The sequence below is a fragment of the Camelus ferus genome, chromosome 2, assembly GCF_009834535.1.
Source record: "Camelus ferus isolate YT-003-E chromosome 2, BCGSAC_Cfer_1.0, whole genome shotgun sequence".
Classification (NCBI taxonomy): domain Eukaryota; kingdom Metazoa; phylum Chordata; class Mammalia; order Artiodactyla; family Camelidae; genus Camelus; species Camelus ferus.
This window is the reverse complement of record NC_045697.1, coordinates 34,975,542-34,997,541: the sequence shown is the minus strand read 5'-3', so window position 1 is coordinate 34,997,541 and position 22,000 is coordinate 34,975,542. Positions and strand designations below refer to the sequence as shown.

Here is a 22,000-nt window from a genome sequence, read left to right as displayed (position 1 = left end):
GGATATATACATGTAGAGTCAGTTTTTATATTAATAGAAATGGGAAGAAAGTATTTAAAAGTCAAATAGTTGTTAGTGTTCATACAAAACCTCAGGAATTTAGATATGCTAATATGGTTGACACTGGGTTGTGCTCAACTAACGTCCACAGAATGACCATCTACATAATTTATGGTAAGCAGTGCAGAGCTAAAGTTCACCTTTGCTTAGCAAATCCCTTCTAAATTGATAGGAATAAATGTTTTATAAATAGTTTTACAGAAAAAAATATTTAGAAAGCAGGCTTCAAAAAGGACTTTTAGACTATATTTACATTACTGTGATTGCAGTTTTAATCAGAAGTCATTCTTCTCCATTAATGAGACTACGTCTAAGTTGCTGTAGAAATTTTAATGTAATAATTTTTAAATGGTACATAAACCATGTATTTTACATTATCTCGCTTGATTCAAACCTGAATTTCTGAGGTTTACTAAATTACATTTGGAATGCAATTTAAAACACACATCTGCTCTCAATATTTTACCTTCTGATTCAGCACTAATTATGGCAACTTAGGACTTAATTAGTAAAGGGTGGGAAACCTAGAATGAGTCACACCAGAGATAATCTTCTCATGGGCAAGTATTTATTATATAAAATTATAAGCCAATTCTTTTCTGAGAAGTAAGTAATTCATTTCTTATTTTCTTATTAGAGTTTTCCACTTTACTAATGGAAATTTTGTTACATTTGGCTTTTTTTTTTTTTTTTTTTTTTTTGGAAAGGCTATAAAAACCTAGGTAGAAGACCACTTTCAATGGCCAACTTTTCAACATCCCTTTAGTTTGATTTTATTCTTTGGAGCTTTTGCTCAAGAAATAAACTGTAGCCTAAATGTAATTTAGCTATTATTTGGCAAAGAGTTTTAAAAAACACCCTGGATTGTTACAGTAAATGTCTAAAAAGTTTTATTCTGGAAATAGCATCATAAATTTTTCTTTGCGGTGTAATTAAATGTTCTTCAGTTTGCCTGGGACATCTGTGACCCTAGTTAAAATGACTTCTTACACTAATTCTTGGTCTTTTTCTTCCTTTGTATTTTTTGTGACCTGATCACCTTCTTGCTTAGCAAATGGAAATTCTAGCAGTAAGTGACCTGTCTTAATTTATAGACTATTTATCCATGTCAGACAAACTGGTTTTCATTTGCCGTTTGTGACCTAGCAATGTTTTGTCATGGACTGCTTTAAAAGTAGTGTGTGCTTCAGTTCTGTGTAGCCCTAATCCATGAAATGTTTTAGTCCTACAAAGAAAATGAGGTTTTATAATTAATATGTACAACCAGCAGTTGCCTTTTTGCACATCTCTAACATATATTTTAAACTTAATTTAAAAAAATTCAATTGTATTTGTTAATTTCATTGTCTTATTTCAATGAGATTACAAAGTGGCTTTTCTTTTTAGAAAAATGAATTCATTTTTAAGAAAAATGATTCTTACTTTTTAGGTGAGAGGTTATCCAGAGTTTTATTTTTTGCTTTATCAAGTATTTGTTGATAAATGCAATGAGATGTACGTCTCAATGTGGCAAGAGAATATGCAAATTCCTTTCATCATGAATTTAAAGTTTTAAGTTCTAGTGAATCCTTTTTAAAGCATTCTCTTTCTTGCCTGATGAAAAATTCTATTTATCTAATTGAAAATGTGCTTCACACTAAGAATGAATTATGTAACTAATCTTTACATTTTTATTTTAATCCCAGTCTTCAGAGCATCTTTCATGTATCTTTCATCAACTTCACACCATATTAACTTGCTTACTGCAGAAAAATAAATGCCAGGGCCATTTTAACATAATCATTTACTTATAAATTCTTATTAGAAATATGCTATCTAGTCAAATATGGAAAATAGTACTTACATTTAACACAGTGTTATTTATTTCCAGGAACTGGAGCTCTGCCGAAGGTTATACAAATTGCATTTTCAGTTGCTGCTTCTGTTCCAAGCCTACTGTAAACTTATCAACCAAGTAAACACAATAAAAAATGAAGCAGAGGTAAATATCCAGTTGTAGTAGGTATCTGTAACTGATTCTAAAAACTTATAATATATACATATATATTCCTTATAGGAGCACTTAAGTTAAAAGTGGCTTATGGGTGAATCTTTTTTATTTTCTTCCAGCTAAGCATTATCAGTTTTTTAAATGATGTGCTATTTCAGGACCTATTAGTAAATCTGACAGCAGATATTCAGCAGTAAAAGGCTCAAGACCTTAAGGGTTAAGTAGCAGCAGTGGATCATCTGTAATCAAAAATCAAGCACATATCAATTCAATAAAGACAAAATTGTATCATGAAACCCCATGACCTCTTGTCCACATAGTATTTCTCTGGCTCTAGTAATGCACACAAGAATAAATAAGAACACTGTGAATGTAGAAATCATGCAATGAATAGACTTGAAGATAGGGACTTTAGTCTCCCTCCCCCTTGTCAACTGCTGGTAGCAAAATTATCACTGAGGAAATCATTTCACTTTCTAAAATGGTTAAATTTATTTTAAAAAAAAATACAAACACGACTGGTTTATACAAATACCCTGGGTAAATAACCTTTTCAAATGTAAAGACCCTCATTACTGTCAAAAATTTTTTTCATCATGCTCCCACATTTCCAAGCCTACTGTTACAAAAAAAAAAAAATGTATTTTTACTATCCAAGGTGAAATATATATCACATGTTAAAACCAATATAAACATTGGTTGCAAACTGTTGTTTTACATATTACAATGTAACATTTATCACATTTAAGACAACCTGTTTTATCAACAGTATTTAAAGACTACTATTGGGTGGCTAAAATTCTTTATCCCAACTGAATAGAGAACTTGAAATATTAACTGCCTGTAACAACTGAGCTTAACAATTGAAGATAATCTTTAAGAGAAAATACCACCATCAGATGTGTCTTCATGGCCAATTAAATGCTCTTTTTGTTAGAGTGTCCACATTCATCCTTTTAAGGCGTATCTATTTGTTTTAGGTCTTCAACATGTCAGAGGAACTTGCCCAACTGGAAAGTATCCTCAAAGAAGCTGAGTCTGCCTCAGAAAACGAAGAAATTGACATTTCCAAAGCTGCGCAAACTACTATAGAAACTGCCATTCATTCTTTAATTGAAACTTTGAAAAACAAGGAATTTATATCAGCTGTAGCACAAGTCAAAGCTTTCAGGTAAAATGTGAAGGGATTTAGAGGAGATGCTTGTATCCCCAGCTGGGAGTTTACAATGATTTGGGTTTGGTTTTCAATTTGATGTTTCAATATTATATCTTCGTGAAAGGAAAACCTGACTTTATTTCATACAGTTTGATGCCAGTTTTAGATTTTGTTCATTCTCTGTGATACTTTCAGTAATATCTGCTCAAATATTAAAACGGATCCTCAGTGATTCATAAGGAAATTTTGTTGTTATTTTTATAGGTATTAACTTCAAAGTAGTTCATCTTAACCAATAATTGCTTTAAGTCTCAGGACTTAAAAATACTGTGTATTTTCAGATCTCTGTGGCCCAATGACATCTTCGGCAGTTGTGAAGATGACCCTGTCCAGACGCTGTTACACATCTATTTCCATCACCAGACGCTGGGCCAGACGGGAAGCTTTGCAGTCATCGGCTCTGACCTGGACATGTCAGAAGCCAACTACAAATTGATGGAACTTAATCTGGAAATAAGAGAGTCTCTACGCATGGTGCAATCATACCAGCTCCTAGCACAGGCCAAACCAATTGGAAATTTGGTGAGCACTGGATTCTGAGAAACTTCAGGCATTTAGGAGAGAGACTAAACTGAAGAAGATTAAGAATACTAACAAGCACCTTTTATGGACCCTTGCAATTCACTGATGACTTTTTCTGGCAGCATCCACAGCCACAGTGTAACTAATGTCAAAAACAGAGATCTGAAGGGGGAAAAAAAAAACTAATTGTTTAACAGCTGCCAATACCTCCCACAATAACTGTATGAAGAAAGAATTTTTTAATTATTTTACCTACGTGAAAAGAAAAGGGCTAAAAGTGATGCGTATAAATACATTACTTTCTGGAAAAAGAAAAGAATTCTAAGAATGTTTGCAATAATGGCCTCTAATACTGAGACATTGGAAAGCAGGTGAAATGAGGCTGAAATCGAGGCTGGTTCATTTTAGCTGAAGACCTGCAAAGCCGCTTGGATGTCTGGCAGTCACAAGCATAATCCACAGTTGATGCTTAAATCATCTACATGAAGAACATCCAGTCGGATAGACAGACACAGAAAGACTTCTTTGCAAAAACCATTGATTTTTCAACATGTGGGATAAGGGCATGGGTGTTTTGTTTTTTGGTCTGTATAAGGAATTTGTGTGTGTGTGTGTGTGTGTGTGTGTGTGTGAGCTGAGGTGTGTGAATATGTGACAGTCATATTTTCAAGGTATGGATGTTTGGTGATTGATAATGTCTCAGAGCATGCCTAAAAGAGCACTGCAAGATTATTTTTGAAAAAATTTTATTTTATTAGATCTAACTCTTCATAGTGTGTAAATGTTAGAACATTTTAATAATATTTTAAAACTGGGCTTTCCCAGTCTTTCGAAAAGAAATAATATATCTGTTAACGTTATTGGAATGCTGCTCAGTTCTCTGATCAGTGCTTATGTTACGATTGTTGATAACTAACCAAAGTAGATGCCTGCAGAGACTTTAAAATGTAAAATAAAGATGTATGCTGCCCGCCAGCTCTTCTCATTAGAAAAGTTAACTTATTTTACTCCATAATTATTATAGAAACTGTATAGATTAAAACCAGTATTTTCTTGTACATTTGTGCAACGCACTGTTATACAAGAATAGGTGTACAATGCTAAAGAAAACATTGTGGTCATTGATGGTAGAATATATGGCTTGCAGGCCCTGAAGTCTGCAGAATTCAAGAAGAGAGATGCACATGCATTTTTATAAGTTTATTCAGGACTCACGTGTTTCACCCTAAAGGAACCTGGGGCTCTGGGGGAAGACAAAAGGAAGCCTGAAGACAGACTACCAAAACATGCCATATCCTGAGTCACTGTCCAGGTCTGTAGCATAACATGAACTGGATTCTCTGTCCTTTTTTAAAATAGCATTTTGTAAAAGAAATGAATGTAGTCCCACAATTCCTCTGATTTGAAAGGAACAACTTGTATTTTTTATATGCATCTCTGATCCACTGTGACTCTTCTTTTAAACTGGGCTCTGGGATTCCAGAGTTTAGAATGTAGACGTGAAATGCTTAGCTTTGCCTTTTCTTGGGGGTGTGGACCCTGCCAGAAATGGAATTATGCTCAAGTGCATTACCTGAGGGCACTGGCATGCTGTGGGACTGCTGACTAGAGTTGTTACCTGTAAAACTCTGTAACTGGTCACAGCACATTCATAATCACTGTATTTTTTTGACCCTGATAAAACACACACACACACACACACACACACACAATTATTTTGATGGTGTTCTGGTACTGTAAATGGTGTCCTTTAAATTATTTAATAACTTTTGGGTGCGGGGCAGGAAGAGAGGGGTGGTGTCCAGAGACACGCCACACTTTACGTCCTATCTGACCATCCCCTATTTTTCTCACCCTCCTCATATCCTTTTTGTTAAAATAAAAAGCATTGTAGCTGTTGGTTTGTGTTGTATTTTAAGAAAGGATGAATGACTATAGTGTGCATAATTAAGGAACTCCTCAAACATTGCTTTCATTATTCATAGAAAATAATTTTCCTTCAAGAAGAGAGAACAGATTAAGTTCAATTGACTAATTACCCAAAACAAACCTTCCAAACAGTTGAAATTTCCTTTTCCTATTTATATGTAACTAAGCCTATTAATAATGTAATAGAAATGAATACAGTGGCAGAAAGCAAGATGCAGATGTAGTCATTAGGATTGTCCTTTTGCAAGTGGATTTTCTTAAAACGTACACCATTTTGCTCCTCGTCCGCTAGACCCAGATTCTGCATTTATTAACAAAATATATCAAATTCTTAAGTTATCTATCACCTCAGTTCAAGCAGAGCCCAGTTTTTGCTCATACAACCTTTCTCTTTTCCCCACTAAATTTATTATTTTTAAATAGTAAGTTTGCGAAATAACAGCAAGAGATCTGGCAGTTTCTCCATGCTGCTTCTAAAGTAGAAAGCCAAAGGATTTTTACTCAATTTATAACACATTTTCTACTTTTAGTGATGTAAGATGGAGGATGTGGTACCCCCCGCCCCGTTCCCCAAGTCTACCTTAAATTTAGGAAACCGTCACACGTTCGTTCGCTTGGAACAGACTCACCAAAGCTGGAGTGAGCCTCCCTCCTTTAGGTCTATGAGAACTGCTCAGACACCAGCATAACCTGCACGAAAGGAAATAAGAATCAATGTCATTATAATTGTACTTTATGGCATTCTTATTTTTAAATTTCCAAAGTAATCGATCCACTGTCAGTTAAGCAAGTGTAAGAAACACGAAGAAAACTAGAATCACGTCTCTTGACAGGCAGAGAGATCAGTACTCCAGGGTATTTCCTTCTAGCCTCTCTTGCTCAAAATCACTTTTTATAAATTTCCAATAAACAGTTTGACAGTGCCTTATTGCAAAGACTGTCTTCACCATAATCCTTGAGTTTTTGTACCACTTTAGTTCAATGTCTGAATGGTCATTAACTCTAAAACACACCTTGATCCTTGTTTTCCTCAACTGTAAAATAGAGTTACCTGCTCTATTAGGAAAATCAATGGCAAACAATGTTAAGTTTTAAGAGATTAGTAGCTATTCTAACAGCTGTGTTAATAACCACTGAATTTGTCTTAGGACTCATTGCAGGTATGTTTGTATTGTCCCTCATTTGTTCAGCAAATGCTCAGGGTGCATATATTATGTACCACTTGCATGCCATGTTGTCAGCTCAGTTTCCTACCCCATACACTCCCTCAGCCACGTCAGTAGTTAAGTGTTAGAGCAAAACCCATCACCTTCACCCACACCTGGAGTTATTGTCCTTCATTTCCATTTGGCCCCACCACCACCTTATCTGATCTTTGCAAGACTCCTGACTGGTTTACAGGCATCTGCTGTACTCAGTGATTACTTAAAGGTGAATCTGGGGGTGAGGCTATAGCTCAGTGGTAGCGCATGTGCTGAGCACGCACCAGGTCCTGGGTTCAATCCCCACTACCTCCATTAAAAACTTTTTTTAATAAAGCAATAGATTATAAAGGTGAATCTGTTTGTCCCCATGCCTCACCAAAGCTTTAAAACCTTTCAGTGGATTCTCACCGGTGATACATGAAGACCAGTCCTCTGGAACAAGGCCCTAAAGTCCTCCCGACCTGGGTTTACCAGCTGTGCCTGCCATCATGCCCATCCCTGTCTTCCAGGGTTTTCTACCACTGGGCCTTTGCAAATGTTGGCTTAGTCTGGGGAAGTTCTTTCTCCTTCCCCTCTTCATCTAATTCAACTCATTTGAACTTCAGCTCAGCTGAGATGTCAGTTTTTAGGCAAGACTTCCCTGACCTCCCAAGTCAGATTTTTTTTTTTCCCTACCAAGCAGTTACTAAGTAGCTCTTCCATACCACATGGCAGAACTTTTATGCAAGAATTACATTCCCACTACATGGAATTTTATCCTGGCAGAGGCCAAATCCACGTTTCTCTGTGGTAAGTGCAAGGCTGACTCAATTGTGGTTTTCACACTCAATTCCATAAGCAACTCCTGGATGCTTATTAAATGCTTCACCTCATCCAGATAGTGATTCAGTAGGGATAGGGGCCTAAGATCTGCATTTTTATAGACATCTTTCTAGGTCCATATGGTTACACAGGCCCTTCCCCTTGCTATAAGGGTTCTAAAGACTTTTAACTCATTTTAGTTTCTTTTATTCTGTGTATTTGTCTACATACAAGCATCCAAGATGTTATCAGACTTACTACATATGGCCTAAGGGAATAAGGGTTAACTTAAGTGGGATGGTTAGAAAATTGGAAGGCGGAATAATTAGCACCTGGTTCCAATTATGTGGTTTCTGTAACCAGGAAACCAACAGCCCTCAACTCTTGATTTCATTAGAATCCTTCGTGTCACTCCCCCAGCCCCACACACCAGGAGCGCTCTGGTGCAGGGCCGCAGTGTTTTCCTGGTAATCCAGTAGGAAGCTATTAGGTGCAGTTGGATGAGAATCCCCCTGTTAGATGGCACCAGATACCATTTCCACCTACAGAGCTGCAAGTCCATAACAAGTAAGACTAAAGCTGTCTCTAACTTAAAATACATTTAGGAGAATCTTTTTAAGTTAACTTCAAATGGACTTCAGCTGGCCATTTGTTAGTTAACATCTTCAAGCTGTCCTTAGCCACCCTGTTCCAATTGGCACCTGTTCCACATCTGTGACATTGTGATTAGCAAGTCACCAGCTCTCACAGCTTTTCTCCCAGAGTAGTTTGTTGCCACTAAACTGAGGTCACCTGTAAGCACCAACGCTCCCAGACACTCTGGGTTCTGACTCTGGGTTACCCTCTCCCCGCAAGGCCTGGCTCCACCGCCTCCTCCCCTAGAAGAATGCTTATTTGAATTAATGGCTTTTTAGTCAATTTCTTATAAGTATCAGCACTACAGACCCTAAGCAGTAAACCTCACATCTGTGAACCCCTCAAACTCTCAAGTGACCAACCTAGTTCAGAGCCTGGCCGCTTCCATCTGCAATGGACAATATTAAAGCAACAGGCCCAGACTGTTAACACAAGCTCTCCTAAATTTTAAGGATATTACACAATGTATCAATTACTTTGCAATGCTTTTATTTGACAGCTTTGTCAAATACAGCCTTTCATGAAGTAATTTGAGGCGGGAGAGGCAGGAAGGAGAAGGGGCATGGAAAAAAGCTCACTTGTCTGCTCCACGAGCACACGTTCAGCAGGACCAGGGTTTTGGTTTTTTCACATTCATTTAAATTATGTATTTGAAACTGAAAGTGCTGTCGCAGGATAGGCGTTTGCCTTTGCATCTCCCACACAGGTCTTGACGATGGGGCCTTTTGGGGTCCACATGGCGCAGTTTTACCGGGCAGGAGCATCTAGTCTGTTTACAATTCTGGAGAAAACAAAAAACAAAAACAAAGTGAGAAGTACATAAAGAAGATAAACCCTTGGCAATGTCCTGGCACTTTCACGTTCATTTTCTAGTGCATTCAAATACTAACTGAATGCACTCCAAGCAAGGTCCTGTGCTCATCCTGTTCTGTCCACATCTCTCCCCAGCAACGACAGGGTCAGAAGGAACAGAGCATTTAACCACGCAGTCCTGCTCCCACGCTGCCTAGGCTTCAATTCTGAACTGTGAAGTTTCTTTTGAAGCAGTTTAAGAGGAAATCTTTTCCTACACTCGAAGGGTGGAGAACGAGCAAGCAGGAGAGAGAGGAGTTTGACACTGAAGTGCGAGGCTAGAACTAGCAGGCCTGACATCAGTGGCTGATCTCGGGCCGCCACCTGCTGCAAAGGACCTCAAAGCTGAGGCACAAGGCAGAGCAGCACCTGCTGGGCCAAGAGCAGAGTGCTCATGGCATCTCACTTTAGAACTTACCCCAGGTCTAGCTTAGTCTAAGTTTGCCATACTTGGTTTCTCTCCACCCTACTCCGTGCAGTGGTCATGCGGCCAGCGTCCACCTTAAGTGCATCGATTAGGCTGTCTCATCTGGCAAGTCAGGCTCCACTAGCTGTGTAGCCAGTTCAATCCCTTCTTCCCCCTTCGATTCTCTAAGCCCTTTATCACAAGTGCAGTGCTTACTTAACAGAAACAAGCAACATGTTGCCAGTTAACCCCATCAAGTTGGGCAACTTAAGTTTACTTTAAAACAAAGCCCTTTCTGAACTCTCAGGCAGAAATGGAAACTTTAAAAAACCTGTGATTTTACTAAATACTCTAACTCGAGTATGTGCTTCACAAAATGCATTTGGGTAAAATGTCAACCTTTACCATCAAATGTTAGTAGAAAGGTATTCTGGTTTTCAGTTTGCTTTCTCCTACACTAGACTGAGTTGCAGGTAAAGCAAATGTTTTTCCATATTGCAAGTGAGGTAACAGCCCCTAGAGATGTTAACATGTCCAAGGTCTGCAAGGGCAGGAGGAAGCTAACACCGAAGCCCTGTTTCCCAGTTGAGCATTATTTCTACAGCTTCTACCAGAAAGCAGTCAAAACCTCAGGTCACGGGGAACCTAGGCGCTTTTAGAAAATACATTTTAAGAAACTACCCTACCCCCCCCAACCTTCTGACCACTATCCAGTTCAGACACAAAATGCAAAAACACTTGATTTACTTGACACACGATATCCTCCACTCGGTAAGGGTTATAAGACTTCTGACATGTTCTGCAGAACTGCTTGTAGTAAACCTGTGACGGAAGAGACGAAGAACTTCAAGCCAAAGCCCCGGAACCTTTCCGTCCCGACGACACCAGTTGTGTGGTGTTTCTTACCTTGTTAGTGCCTTGCACACACCACACGTAGGCACTTTCCCATCGGATGTTGCAGTCCTTGCAGTGATAGTAGCCATATTTCTGCTCTAAGAACTGAGCAAAAGGATAGCAGAGTTTCACCAACATGACGTCTGAATTATCCTTCACTTCAGAAGCCTGGGGAGACCTCTTTGATACTTAAAACTGGCAGCTCCACTCCAGATCAGAGGAAAGCAGAATCAAGTTCAAGTCAGCCTCCCCGGTGTAATAATTAGGGAAGCTAATGGCTTTATCAAGCAGAAGAGCATGGGCCCACGAGAGTCTATGAGCCAGATTAACTTGGTTCATAAAGCACATCAATGGTTTATTAGGTGGGTGTTTTCGCTCAGACAGGCGGAGGAAAGCCAAACATCCAGGGCTCCCGAACCCTGGGTTTGTCTCTGTAGGACATACACGAATGCGGAGGTTAAACAGAAGAAAGAGAATAAAACTCAGCATCCTAAAATAATCTTGGGTGAGCACCTTGAAGAAAGTTCTCTACGCTGCTAATAAAGTTTCCAGCAAACAGTGGTGTTAGGAAACTAAGCCATAATTCATACTTAATGTGAACAAAAGTAGCATCGCCTTATCCTTAAGTTTTTCTTCCCTCTCAGTAAGAAGTTATAATCAAGTCTTGGTGCGGGGGCAGGGGTTAGGCCTTTAGAATTGTTAGGAACTTTGGAGAAGACAGTGCAATTTCACAGGTGAGCAAAGTTAAGACTTACGAGCGCACATGGTTTGGAGCAGGCACAGCTCGTGTATAAACTTCTTGACTCACTCTTCCTTTGCTTCCCCCATCCCCACTAAACAGCCCTGGGGTCCCTGGAAGAGACCCAGAAGGACTCCTCCAGACCTCTTGCTACCTCTCATGCCTTTCCAATTCCCTGGGTTACAACCCCCTCAGTGTGCTCCAGCCCTTTAGGGTTCAGGCAAGTGCCAGGGGCTCTCCAAGCCTGCCGCTCTTGGGAAGCAGCGCAAGGTAGCGCAAATGTTTCAGCCATACTCAGATTTCTGAACAGGGGTGCTTCTTAAAGAGCAAGGAAGGATCCTGACCAGGACCCCAGCACGAGGCTGTTTCAGCTTTTAACACACTGAATTTGAAAATGTGAATGTAATCCTCGGGACTCGACTCTCCTTGCCAGTAAATTCACCTTCTAATCTTCTGAGCCGCATCCTAGATCATCCATGTGCCGGATCCACACAAGACTACTCGCCCGCGGCCAGGGCTTTATAGAGTAAATACACTCCACTCAGAATAAGAACGTCAAAAGGGCGTCTCCTTGGCCACCCCTGTGGGGCCGGTGTCTTACCATCGCAGCAACAATCAAGCTACGCTCGATTTAATTCCGTCGGAGAAAGATACCGGCAGGTGCGGAAACGCACATAGACGGGTCCCTGCCTAAGGGGGCGCGGCGCCTCCGCCAGTCGCGAGCAGCCGCAGGGCGAGAGCGGAGACGGGAGCCTGGAGAACGCACAGCCCCAGGGCTCCCCAGGCCAGTTCCCCGGCCAACTCGGAACTCACCTGGAAACGCAGGCGCTCCTTGCCTGGCTGGGGGCTCTGCGACGGCGATCTCTCGTCTGCGGCGTCCGGGGCCCTGGGCACCGGCGGGGACTGCTCCTGGCTCACCGACACTGCGGCCTGGGCCTCGTCCTCCTCCTCGGACTGCGGCCCTTGGGGCGTCTTCCTCGCTGACCCCTCGCCCTCCTCCGAGCCTCGGGGCCTGGCAGGTGGCGGCCCTCGCTCTCCCTCCGGCTCCCCAGGCCTCTGCTCACCCGCCGCGGCCTCGGCCCCTTCCAGGAGGGTGGCGAGGCGGCGGGAGGCCATGGGCGAGTACACGGCGATGGTGCGCGGGAAGCGCACGGGCCGCGGGGCGCCACTCAGCGGGCTGCCCTGCTCCGGGTCCCGGCGGGCCGGCTGCGGGGAGGGTGGGCCGCTGCCGCCCTGCGCCCGCAGCGCCCTCGGGGCCGGGGCCAGGCGGGGGGCCGGGCTCGCGGGCCCTGCGCAGCAGCGTGCGCCGCCCCAGCGAGCACTGCACCGAGACGTCGCGGCGCTGGGTCACCTGCACCGCCGCGTCCTGAACGCCGGCCCGGCCAGGCCGCGGGGCGAGACCCGGGCTCACTTGCGACAGGAGGGCCATGAGCTGCGCCGGCTGGTAGCTGTGGAAGTACTCGGCGGCCGCCAGCTGCCCGTAGCCCGGGAAAGACGACGAAGACGCACCGTCAGAGGAGGAGGAAACAGGAGGGTAGCCCCGGTCCCGGTGCCGCCAGCCTCCCCCGCCCACCGCGCCCTTGCCCTTGGCGGCGGCCGGGTAGGGGCACGGGTACGAGTAGAGGGCACACGCCGGGTACACGTAACCGTCCAGCACCTCGTCCCCCAGAGCAGCCATCGGCGCACCCCTGCCGCTCCCGCCCGCCGCCCCTGCGCCCTAAATAGGCGGCCTCCCGGGGGCAGCCGGGCGCGGGCTCCACCCCCGCTAGCCTGGCTGCGCGGACCCCGCACCCTTCCCGCCACCTCTCGTGTTCCCGCGTCCCCACCGAGGGAGCCCCTCCTCAACCTTCTCAGTGGGGAAATCGGCACAAATACCCTTAGATGATCTGCAAAGAAGGCTTTCTTGTGGTGCAAGAATTGATCAGTAAGTGAACTTCCCCCAGGTGAAGAGGATTCCCCCAGGATGAGCTGAGACAGATGGCCCCCATCCCTCGATTATTCCCGGGATCTGCGCCCCCGGGAAGCTGAGGAGAGGCTCAACCAGCCTGTGGCGTGAGCAAAAACGCGAAGGTTTGGGTCTGATACCTAGGATCTCAGATTATAGTTTATTTAATTATCTCAGAGCTGCTCTGTGAAATCTACGCATTCAACCCTTTCAGTAAGTGCAGAGGGAAAGCCCTCCAGGGCGCCCGTATCTAGGCTAATTGTTTTTTCCCTTGGAGAACGTCCTCCCTCCCCCAACCCCCACCTCAAATGGTGAGCAGGAGGTGCTGCTGAGTTCCACGAGGGACTAACGACTATGGCAATTCTCTGTGGTGGATAGTCGTTCTACAAATCATCCCTCCAAAAGATAAACTGATTTACAGTGTGTTTACATAAATGCAGAAGACCAGATCAGTCCCCAGTTGAAAAGAAAATGTTTTGTCCACTAGAAAAAAATGTTGGCTGTTCATTACAAATAGGTATCAGATCAAGTAATCAAATACATTAATGTAATTTTTGATTTGATACAGGTTTGACAATAAAATACTATATTGCATTGTTTTAATTGACCTGTTTTAGGATTTTTCTGAATACAGGTCAAATTTTAACAGTGTCAAGTATTTATAAGCTGAGAGAGCACTTTTTTTTTTTACAACAATTACATTAAACTAAACTATGCTTTACAAATATAGCGTGTTTTTACTCATACGAGATAGTGCGTCAAAATTCTACATTTCCAAGACCCTGTCTTCTAAGAGTTAATACATGGTGAAAACCAAAAAGCACATTTAACTTGTTCAGGCATCACTCCAGCAGTCCCAGGTGCAAGTTATATTATGACATTGATTTGCAACTTATGAAAATGGATTTATATACCAATGCAACTTTACTGGTAGTCAGATCAAAACTGTTACATTGTATAATAATGTGAACCAATTGTTGTTCCTTAAGTAAACCATAGACACTACCACAGACCATAAATATGAAGTAATATTTCAACAAGGCAGAGGCTCCCGTGTATCTCCGTATTTAGAGTGAAGTCTGAGTGGTTTCCATCATAATTAAATTATCTGTTTTCACTGTGCCATAGGAAGTGTCTGCCATTTCCTCTTCTTTTAGTTTCTTATAAGAAATATCTGTATCTTCATCTTCATCTAGAAGATCTTGCTTGTGCAATGTTCCACTTCCATATATTTTATAAATTAAAACAAAAATCCCGGCTTCTGCAGACTGGAAAAGGGCATAAAGCAAGGGAAACATGTACATACTTCCTATGTATTGTGGTGGAAAGGCCAGTTTTAGGACGGCAGTACAGAGCTGCACGTTCTGGCTGCCTGTTTCCAGGCACACAGTCCTCTTGCAGTTGGGTGGAAGATGGAAGAGAGTGGCTAAGCCGTAGCCCGAGGCGTAGCCTGCCAAAGGCATTATAATCGCTACTACGTAAACAGCTGCAGAAATACTTGCCAGCAGTTCAGGTCCTAACATAGTGCCAGTCAGTATGAAAAGGACCACCAGCGTCATTAGCAGAGACCACAGGGAAACCTAGTAAAAGAAAATGGGTAAACAAGCCATCAAAAATCAGATGGTTGAAGAGAAATTCAGGCAAGGGAATCCTGGGCTTTTGGATGAGAAGAGCCATCTAGTCTGGCCTCCTACACAAAATGGAGATCTTCGCCATTAAAAGCCTTTGACAGAGTCTGAAGACGGGGAGATCACCTCTTCAGGAGGCATCCAGGCCATGCCGGACAGCTCTAATTGTTTGAAGGCCTATCCTTATGTCTAGTGACAATTTGCCTTCTACAGCTGCTAGCCACTGTCTTAGACAGGCCCTTGGGAGCAGCACAGACCAGACAGACTACTCCTCCTGCAGAACAGCCTCCAAAAATTTAGAAAACAGTTATGAAAGGTAGGCTACTCTTCTCCAGGGGCAGACCGTCCTAGGCGTTCATCCTCAATCCCATAACTCCATTTTGGAATCCTGGCTGTTTAGTTTGTGAGTGTGCCTCTTTATTATGTATGTATGTATTTTATTTTTTAAACATTTTTATTGAGTTATAATCACTTTACAATGTTGTGTCAAATTGAATGTGCCTCTAATGAGTTCTGGTTTTACACGAGATAAAAAGTTATTAAATTTATGAAACTGAGTGTCATATTTTTAACCTGCAAAATACTTTATTATATCTCAGAGAATTGTTCACAATACAGAAACAATTACCAACTCTTAGATCTGGTAAGAGAAAAGAAAAAAATGTAAATATAAGATGTGAGAAATTCTTTGTAATTCCACAACTCCCTGCTTTTTCGTCTGTTCATGAGAAACCTCCCACTTGTAAGTCTCTAATGATGCTTAGGAATTATTATAGATAATAGATGGATTTTAGCTACAGAACAACTGACTGTATAAAGCACTGTGTCATCTTGATGTCTGACCAGTACATTTCACTCATGCAAGACAGGCTTGTAAATAGCAAGGTGGAAACCTAAAAATTCCTCTCCTCGTTCTCCTTCAGATTAGTAGTTAGCTTTTTTTTTTTTTTTTTTTTAATGGGAGAGGGGGTTGGATGGGTGTTTTTGAAGGAGACTACAGACCCAGAAGAGTTTAAGAATTGTTTCTGGTTCCCTAGGTAACTAGGGGGAAACCCCTTTGGAGTCCTGTGGGATTGGCATACACTTTATACTCAAAAAAATTAATCAAAATTTATCTGGGCTGGTCAAAAAGTCTACCCTAAAGGATGCTAAAATAAATATTATTTAATAGGACTTCATGCTACAAATGTACAATTGGCAGAAACCAAACCTTTCTTTAAAAAAATTTTGGGGGGGGTTAGGTAATCAGATTTACTTATTTATTTATTTTTGGAAGAGGTGCTGGGGATTGAACCCAGGACCTTATACATGCTAAGCATGTACTCCATCACTTGAACCATATCCTCCCCCTAAAACTTTTCTTATATTAAGTTTCAAAGTGTGTCGACATCAAAAGCTTTGACAAGAAGTCGGATTCTTTGTTGTGAAAATATTGTCTCCAATGTTTCCTTTGAACTACCTTAAATCATATGGGTAAGAACTGACACTGAAAGCTCATTTTAAAGTGTATGCAAAAGTACAGAAATGTGAAGCAGATCTTAGTGTTCTGGTTAAGGAACAGGTTTGGCTTAAACTCAAAGTTAGCCAGTCTTATTGAATTATCTGTTATTTAAATATGTTTATCTGTTTTTAGTATGGAAATAGGTTATTAGATTGATTCTCTCTTCTCTTAGAATTCCTAGGGTTTTATAGTAAATGCCATTACATTAATAGTATTACCTTAATGACAAGCTTAGTAAGTTCTTAATGATCTCAAGATGATCTATAGATATATTATGTATAACATATAACAAATATGTATATTTACATGTACATATATATTTATTACATTCAGACATATATATTTATTATAGAGCACAATTTTTTTACTCAACGCTGGATATACGTACAGAAAAGAATGCTCCATTTTTCGTATTAATAAAAGTTAGGCTCTCTGTATGATCAGATTACTTTAGAAAATAATATAAGTAAAACATAAAAGATTTTGTCTTCTTAAATCTAAATAATTAAAACACTAGAGTAACCCTTTTTCTCTTCAATGTCTGAAGGAATTTGCATGTACCTTTTACAGAAATTAGTTGTGTATTTTATTTGATTAACTCCCTAAAACGAGAATCCTCTTCATAGTTTCCTCTTATTTACTACCATTTTTGAGTTCTCAAAGAAAGCCTGATTTACAAACATTTAACTTTTTTCTCCAATCAACTGTTACAAAATCTCTACTGCTACAAAAAGCATCTGTTTTTTTAAAAACAATATTATAAATATTGCACAAAATAATAGAAAGCCTCATACTTTCACTAGCTTTAGAAACCATATGAAATATTGCAATAGGAAAAAAAAAGACACAAATTTAATAATGGCAATATATTCTGCATTATTTATGCAGGACCTAATTTTATTTTGTGCTTTGAAGCCAAAGTTTTGTGTATTCTATTATAATCCACAGTGTAATTTTGAAATTACTTTTGGTTTTATTAGTGTAAACTTATTTTTAGAAAATTAATAAAAACATTTTAAAGGAACCGCCTATAGAATTTCTCAGAGTTCCACTTTTAAAAAATAGAGTAATGCATTTCTAAAACACTACACAAATCCTCTTAAAATGATTTCATTTCATCTGCTTTGATTTTTAGTAATACATGATTTGTTAGTGGAAAAACGTGCCATTTAATTGCACTGTCACCTGTTTCCCTTCGTGACGTTTCCTCCTATGAGTCCTGAGAGTTCTCTTACGCTGTTTTTAATGAACCTGGTGTACTTAATCAAAGCTATTATTTTTGAATTTCCAAAAGATGGAATGAAAGTAATCTTTGTGACATAAACTTTTTTTTTTTAAAGTTTATCCATGCAAGGGCTATACAGGCCTTTTCTTTCTTACCCCTTTTCCCCAAACTTCTTACCATTTCAGCCACAGGTCAGAGACCGAGGACTCTCTCTACATAGCACACAAGGGGAAGAATGACCTTACCTTCACGATGTAGTCAGCCACCCGGTTGTATTTATAGCGAATGAAGACACCCAACCCGATAGGGATGAGGGTGCTGCAGAGAGTCAGGGTCACTGTCCCTATGGGCAGCAGCTGCACCAGGGGGGTGTTGATCCAAGCCCGGCTGTAGATCCACAAGCACAGGGGCATCAAGACCAGGGCCAGGAGCGTGGAGGAGATGGTCATGATGATGCTGCAGAAAAGGGAATGAACAGAAGTCAGAATGAGCTTTGAGCCAAAGAGCCTTGCTTGCATACTGGGTAGAGGAGAAAGGGAGAGACTGCAAGTCCCCCGGCTTGAAGTCAGGGGGGAACCTGCTTCATTCCAGGGAGGTACCAAGAGAGCGGCATGTCTAAGCCCAACTGAAACAAGAACTTCCGGCAGGAGAAAAAAATAAAACCTCAGGACTGCTGCCCTCTGCCTTATAAAGCCTACTGAGCTGGTTACAGTCTGATGATCTTGAGGGCAAGGAACGCTTTTGTTCTCTTTTTTAATCCTCCGAAGCACCCTGTTAGACACGGTAAAGCTGCCGAATACTACTTGTTGGATTGACCTCAGTCATATTGTCTTATAGATGAGATTCCTTTCTTTACTGGAGCCAACAGTCCTATTTGGCTTCCCAGCTCCCTTTGTCTTCCATTGCCCGTTAGACCTGCCCTGACAGCCCAGCACACAGGGAGGGTGGTGAGGGAGCTGTGGTTGAAACCCCTAGACCCTCAGCGCGCCTCTGTCCCTGGCTAGATCTCCCTGCAACACCACCTCTTCATGTCTGCCTGGACTTGCAAAGCCCGCGCGTCCACGTCTTCTCCAGTTTCTTCTCCCCTCTTCTGCGCCTCAGTCTAACCGCCTCGCCCTCCCTTCTTGATCTTGAATCCACGGTCGTAAACGCGGTGGACCGGGATAAGAGATGTCTAGGGGACGGCCAGCTGCGTACCTGAGGTTCATGTCGCCGTCAACCAGCAGGGACATCAGGTTGGAGAGATTCCCGCCCGGACAGCAGCCGCACAGGAGCACGGCCACGGCGGCCACCCCGTCCAGGGAGAAGACGAGCGCCAGCAGGAAGGCCAGCAGCGGCAGGAAGCCGAACTGGCAGAGCGCGGCCAGCAGCGCGCCCACCGGCCGGCGGACGTGCGCCCCGAAGTGGTTCACGTCCACCGTGCAGCCCTAGGCCCAGCATGGTGATGCACAGGGCGGCGCCCACGAACACGTTCAGCCCGTGGTTCAGCGGCGTGTCCCAGAACGGAGGCTCGTGGGCGGCCTCGGGCGAAGCGAACGTGGGAGAGCCCGGCCCGGGCCCGCCGTCCGCGAAGCTGCCGGCCGTCGGCGCCGGGGTCGGAGTGGGGCCGGGGCTGAAACTGACGCCGGGGCCCGGCGTGACACTGAGCCCGGGGCTGGGGCCGGCGCTGGAGGCCGGCGCGAGGGGGGCGTCCGGGCCGGGGCTCAGGCTGCTGGCGTTGGGCGACAGGGTGTAGTTGTCCGGCTGCAGAGAGGACAGGGCAAAGAGCAGGGTGGCATTGTCGGTGCCGTCCATGGCGCTGTCGGCCGGAGGCTGCGAGTCTGGCCCCTGCCCGCGCGGCGGATTTCTCTTCCCTCCTGCCGCGCGCGCCTCTCTCCGCTTTGGGTCGCCGGCCCCGCCGTCCGTCTGCCCGTCCGCAGCCGCTGAACTCGGCTGGGCTGCGAGCCTCCGCCGCGCGCCGCTGACGTCCGAGGCGGCTGCTCGGTCCTCGGCTGGGGGTCAGCCGACGCCCGCGGGCTGGCACTTAAGAAAGCGCAGCCCCCGAGGGTGAACCCAATCGCTGGGCCCCCGCGCCAGTAGGCCCCGCCCCCGCCTCCAAGTCCCCTCCTTTTAATCACCAGTAAGTGGTTCTGTTAGAGTGTAGCCAGGGGCGGAACAAAGACCTGACAAAGGACCAGAAAAAGAAAAACCCGTGCTTGGCTGCTGATCAAGTTCTCTGATGGGCTCTGCCTCTTTTATAATGAAATCTGGAGACGCAGGCACGTGAGAGAGAAAAGCTTTCTCTGCGCACGCACATACATCCCGCACACTGTTCAAACAGCCTGCAGCCTGCAGCATCCGGAGGGGTGCCTGTTTTAATTGGAGGGGCTCTCTAACAGCAAGACGCAATATCGGCTTTAATTTACAGAGAATTTTTAAATAACATTTTTATGTTCGGACTTAAAGTAGTAATACTACTACTGGTGAGGTTTGAGCCAGGTCTTGAGAGCAACTGCTTGTGGCTTGTGCATTATTTCCTCTGATTCTCACAGCGGAGCCGTGGGACAGAGACTGTTAGCTCGATTTTTATATATGAGGAATCTGAGGCACAGGGAAATCTCTGCTTCAAACCCACGAGTACTTGGCTGAACGTGATATGGTGTTAAGGCGTGTAAAGCGCTCTACTAAGAAAAGTCTCCATGAAAAATGTGTATTTTGGAAGTTATTGGCAGACGGGGAGAGGATATTCCAGTGGCCACAGATTTATGAAGTGTTTTAAGTATAGAACTGGGGTTAGGATTAAAGGACTGAAAGAAATAAAGTGGTGAGAGTCCCTGCTTCAAGACAGCCTTATCCCCCAACAAATCAAATGCAGAGTTTTTGGGTATGTTGACTCAACAACTTTAAATCAGTCACTAGATGCATCTACAAAGGAAAGGGACCTCTCTGCCTACCAAGGAGACAGAGCCACTGCAGAAGGCATCTGGCCGTCTGGAGTGACCATAGTCATAGCCAGTTGAGCTGTAAAAGCCAACAGTGGGAATTTCTAGGCTGAAGTCTTAGCCCAGGGTTAGTCCGTGTGGAGCCAAGATCCTAGAGTGAATTCTTCCTCCTGGAAACTTGTCCCTACCCCCTTTTGTGACACTAGAGGAGACTAGGTGACTTCCATTTCCCAATGGTGAACTGAGCTTGCATGTTTATCTTTTCTCCTCCCCAAATCTCATGAAAATGATTGAGAATATGAAGAATAGGACTAAATTCACAGCACATTGCATTCTTAATCGCAAATAATTGGTATCTTCTCCACTAGACCATAAAGTCCATCAGGGCAGTGCTTCTACAAGCATTTAGGAAAATAATATGTCCTCATACTTTCCAAAACAGTAAACCCAAGAAAACAATGCAGTAATATCTGTAGAGCTTTGAAAGAAGTGGGATGTGACCAAAAATATTCCACATTTTCATTTAGGTTTATGGAACCAAAAGCAAGATATGCAGATAAACAATGGAAAAGGCTACTCAAATACTTCGGTTAAATGAGTATACCCAGGGAAGTCACGTGGAGAAACAGACGAGATAAGGAGGAGGCACTGTGGAACCTTTACATTCAGCTCAGGATGAGATAAGCCAAGAACACAAATGGCAGAGGATGAGCTGAAGCCCAACTCTGCAGGCACCACTCCGATTTGCCCCCTCCTATGTTAATGATATTAAAATCCACAATCAAATTAAATAGGCAGTAATTAGAGGCAGGCCGACTCATCCGACTCACTCCTCTTGGGGCTTTGGAAAGGATATGGGCAGCGATTGGTGCAGTGGGTGAAGAGTGAAAAGCCAAAAGAGATGGGCTTGGGCTGTAAATCAGCAGGGTCATGCTAACCTGTAGCCTCAAGGACTTCTTGGGGCTTGTACACCTGTTGTCTCTTCTGCTGGTGTGGTTATTGTTGATGTAAAGAAATCAGATGTTCTTGCCTCCCCTCTTCTTTCTGATCTCCTTGACTTTTTAGGGGAAAACCCCAGGATTAGGAAACAGAGCTCATTCTCCAGGTGTGGGGATGTTGGCAAGCTGGTGTGGGTCACTAGGCTTCCTCCATTGCCTCGCCTTTACTCTTGCTTCCACCAATGACAATTTGGCCCACCCAGAGGGGAGAAAATACATAGAAGGGAAAGACAGTACAGATGGAAAATATGCCATTTTGGGGAAAATAAATTTAGAGGCTTCTTGCACACCATACACCAAAACTAATTCCAGGTGGATTAAAGAGATGATGATGATGATGATGATGATGATGACGATGATGATGATGCAGCAGCAATAAAATACTGGAGAAAAATATTAGCTAGTATTTATCTCATCTTTGGACAGGAAAATCTTCCTAAGCAAAAAAGTAACAGAAAAAAAATCATAATGGGAAGCTCAGGAGATATGGCTACATAAACATTTTAAACTTTGGAACAGTAAAAAAGAGCAT

General features: G+C 43.0%; 3 protein-coding genes across 7 annotated transcripts in view; 1 reads left to right on the top strand and 2 right to left on the bottom strand.

Moving 5' to 3' along the window:
- Nucleotides 1-5,687, top strand: part of FRYL (FRY like transcription coactivator) — a 226,676-nt gene extending 220,989 nt beyond the window's left edge. For 2 of the 5 annotated variants that reach the window (XM_032497154.1, XM_006185951.3), the window contains exons 59-62: nucleotides 1,112-1,129; nucleotides 1,931-2,041; nucleotides 3,031-3,221; nucleotides 3,548-5,687. In XM_032497154.1, coding sequence (XP_032353045.1) covers nucleotides 1,112-1,129; nucleotides 1,931-2,041; nucleotides 3,031-3,221; nucleotides 3,548-3,806 — 579 coding nt within the window. In that variant the 3' untranslated portion in view covers nucleotides 3,807-5,687. The remainder of the gene's footprint in view (nucleotides 1-1,111; nucleotides 1,130-1,930; nucleotides 2,042-3,030; nucleotides 3,222-3,547) is intronic. The other 3 variants (XM_032497176.1, XM_032497171.1, XM_032497164.1) reach the window with 2 other exon arrangements.
- Nucleotides 5,688-8,780: 3,093 nt separating this feature from the next.
- ZAR1 (zygote arrest 1) lies at nucleotides 8,781-13,042 on the bottom strand. Its single transcript, XM_006185968.2, is given in 5 exon segments — nucleotides 8,781-9,140; nucleotides 10,365-10,439; nucleotides 10,524-10,616; nucleotides 12,064-12,486; nucleotides 12,488-13,042. Coding segments are annotated over 5 exon segments (1,176 nt in total). The 5' UTR covers nucleotides 12,929-13,042; the 3' UTR covers nucleotides 8,781-8,996.
- A 294-nt stretch (nucleotides 13,043-13,336) lies between these two features.
- Nucleotides 13,337-19,623, bottom strand: SLC10A4 (solute carrier family 10 member 4). Its single transcript, XM_006185953.2, is given in 4 exon segments — nucleotides 13,337-14,775; nucleotides 17,795-18,005; nucleotides 18,747-18,976; nucleotides 18,978-19,623. Coding segments are annotated over 4 exon segments (1,320 nt in total). The 5' UTR covers nucleotides 19,344-19,623; the 3' UTR covers nucleotides 13,337-14,262.
- Between the last annotated feature and the right edge of the window lie 2,377 nt (nucleotides 19,624-22,000).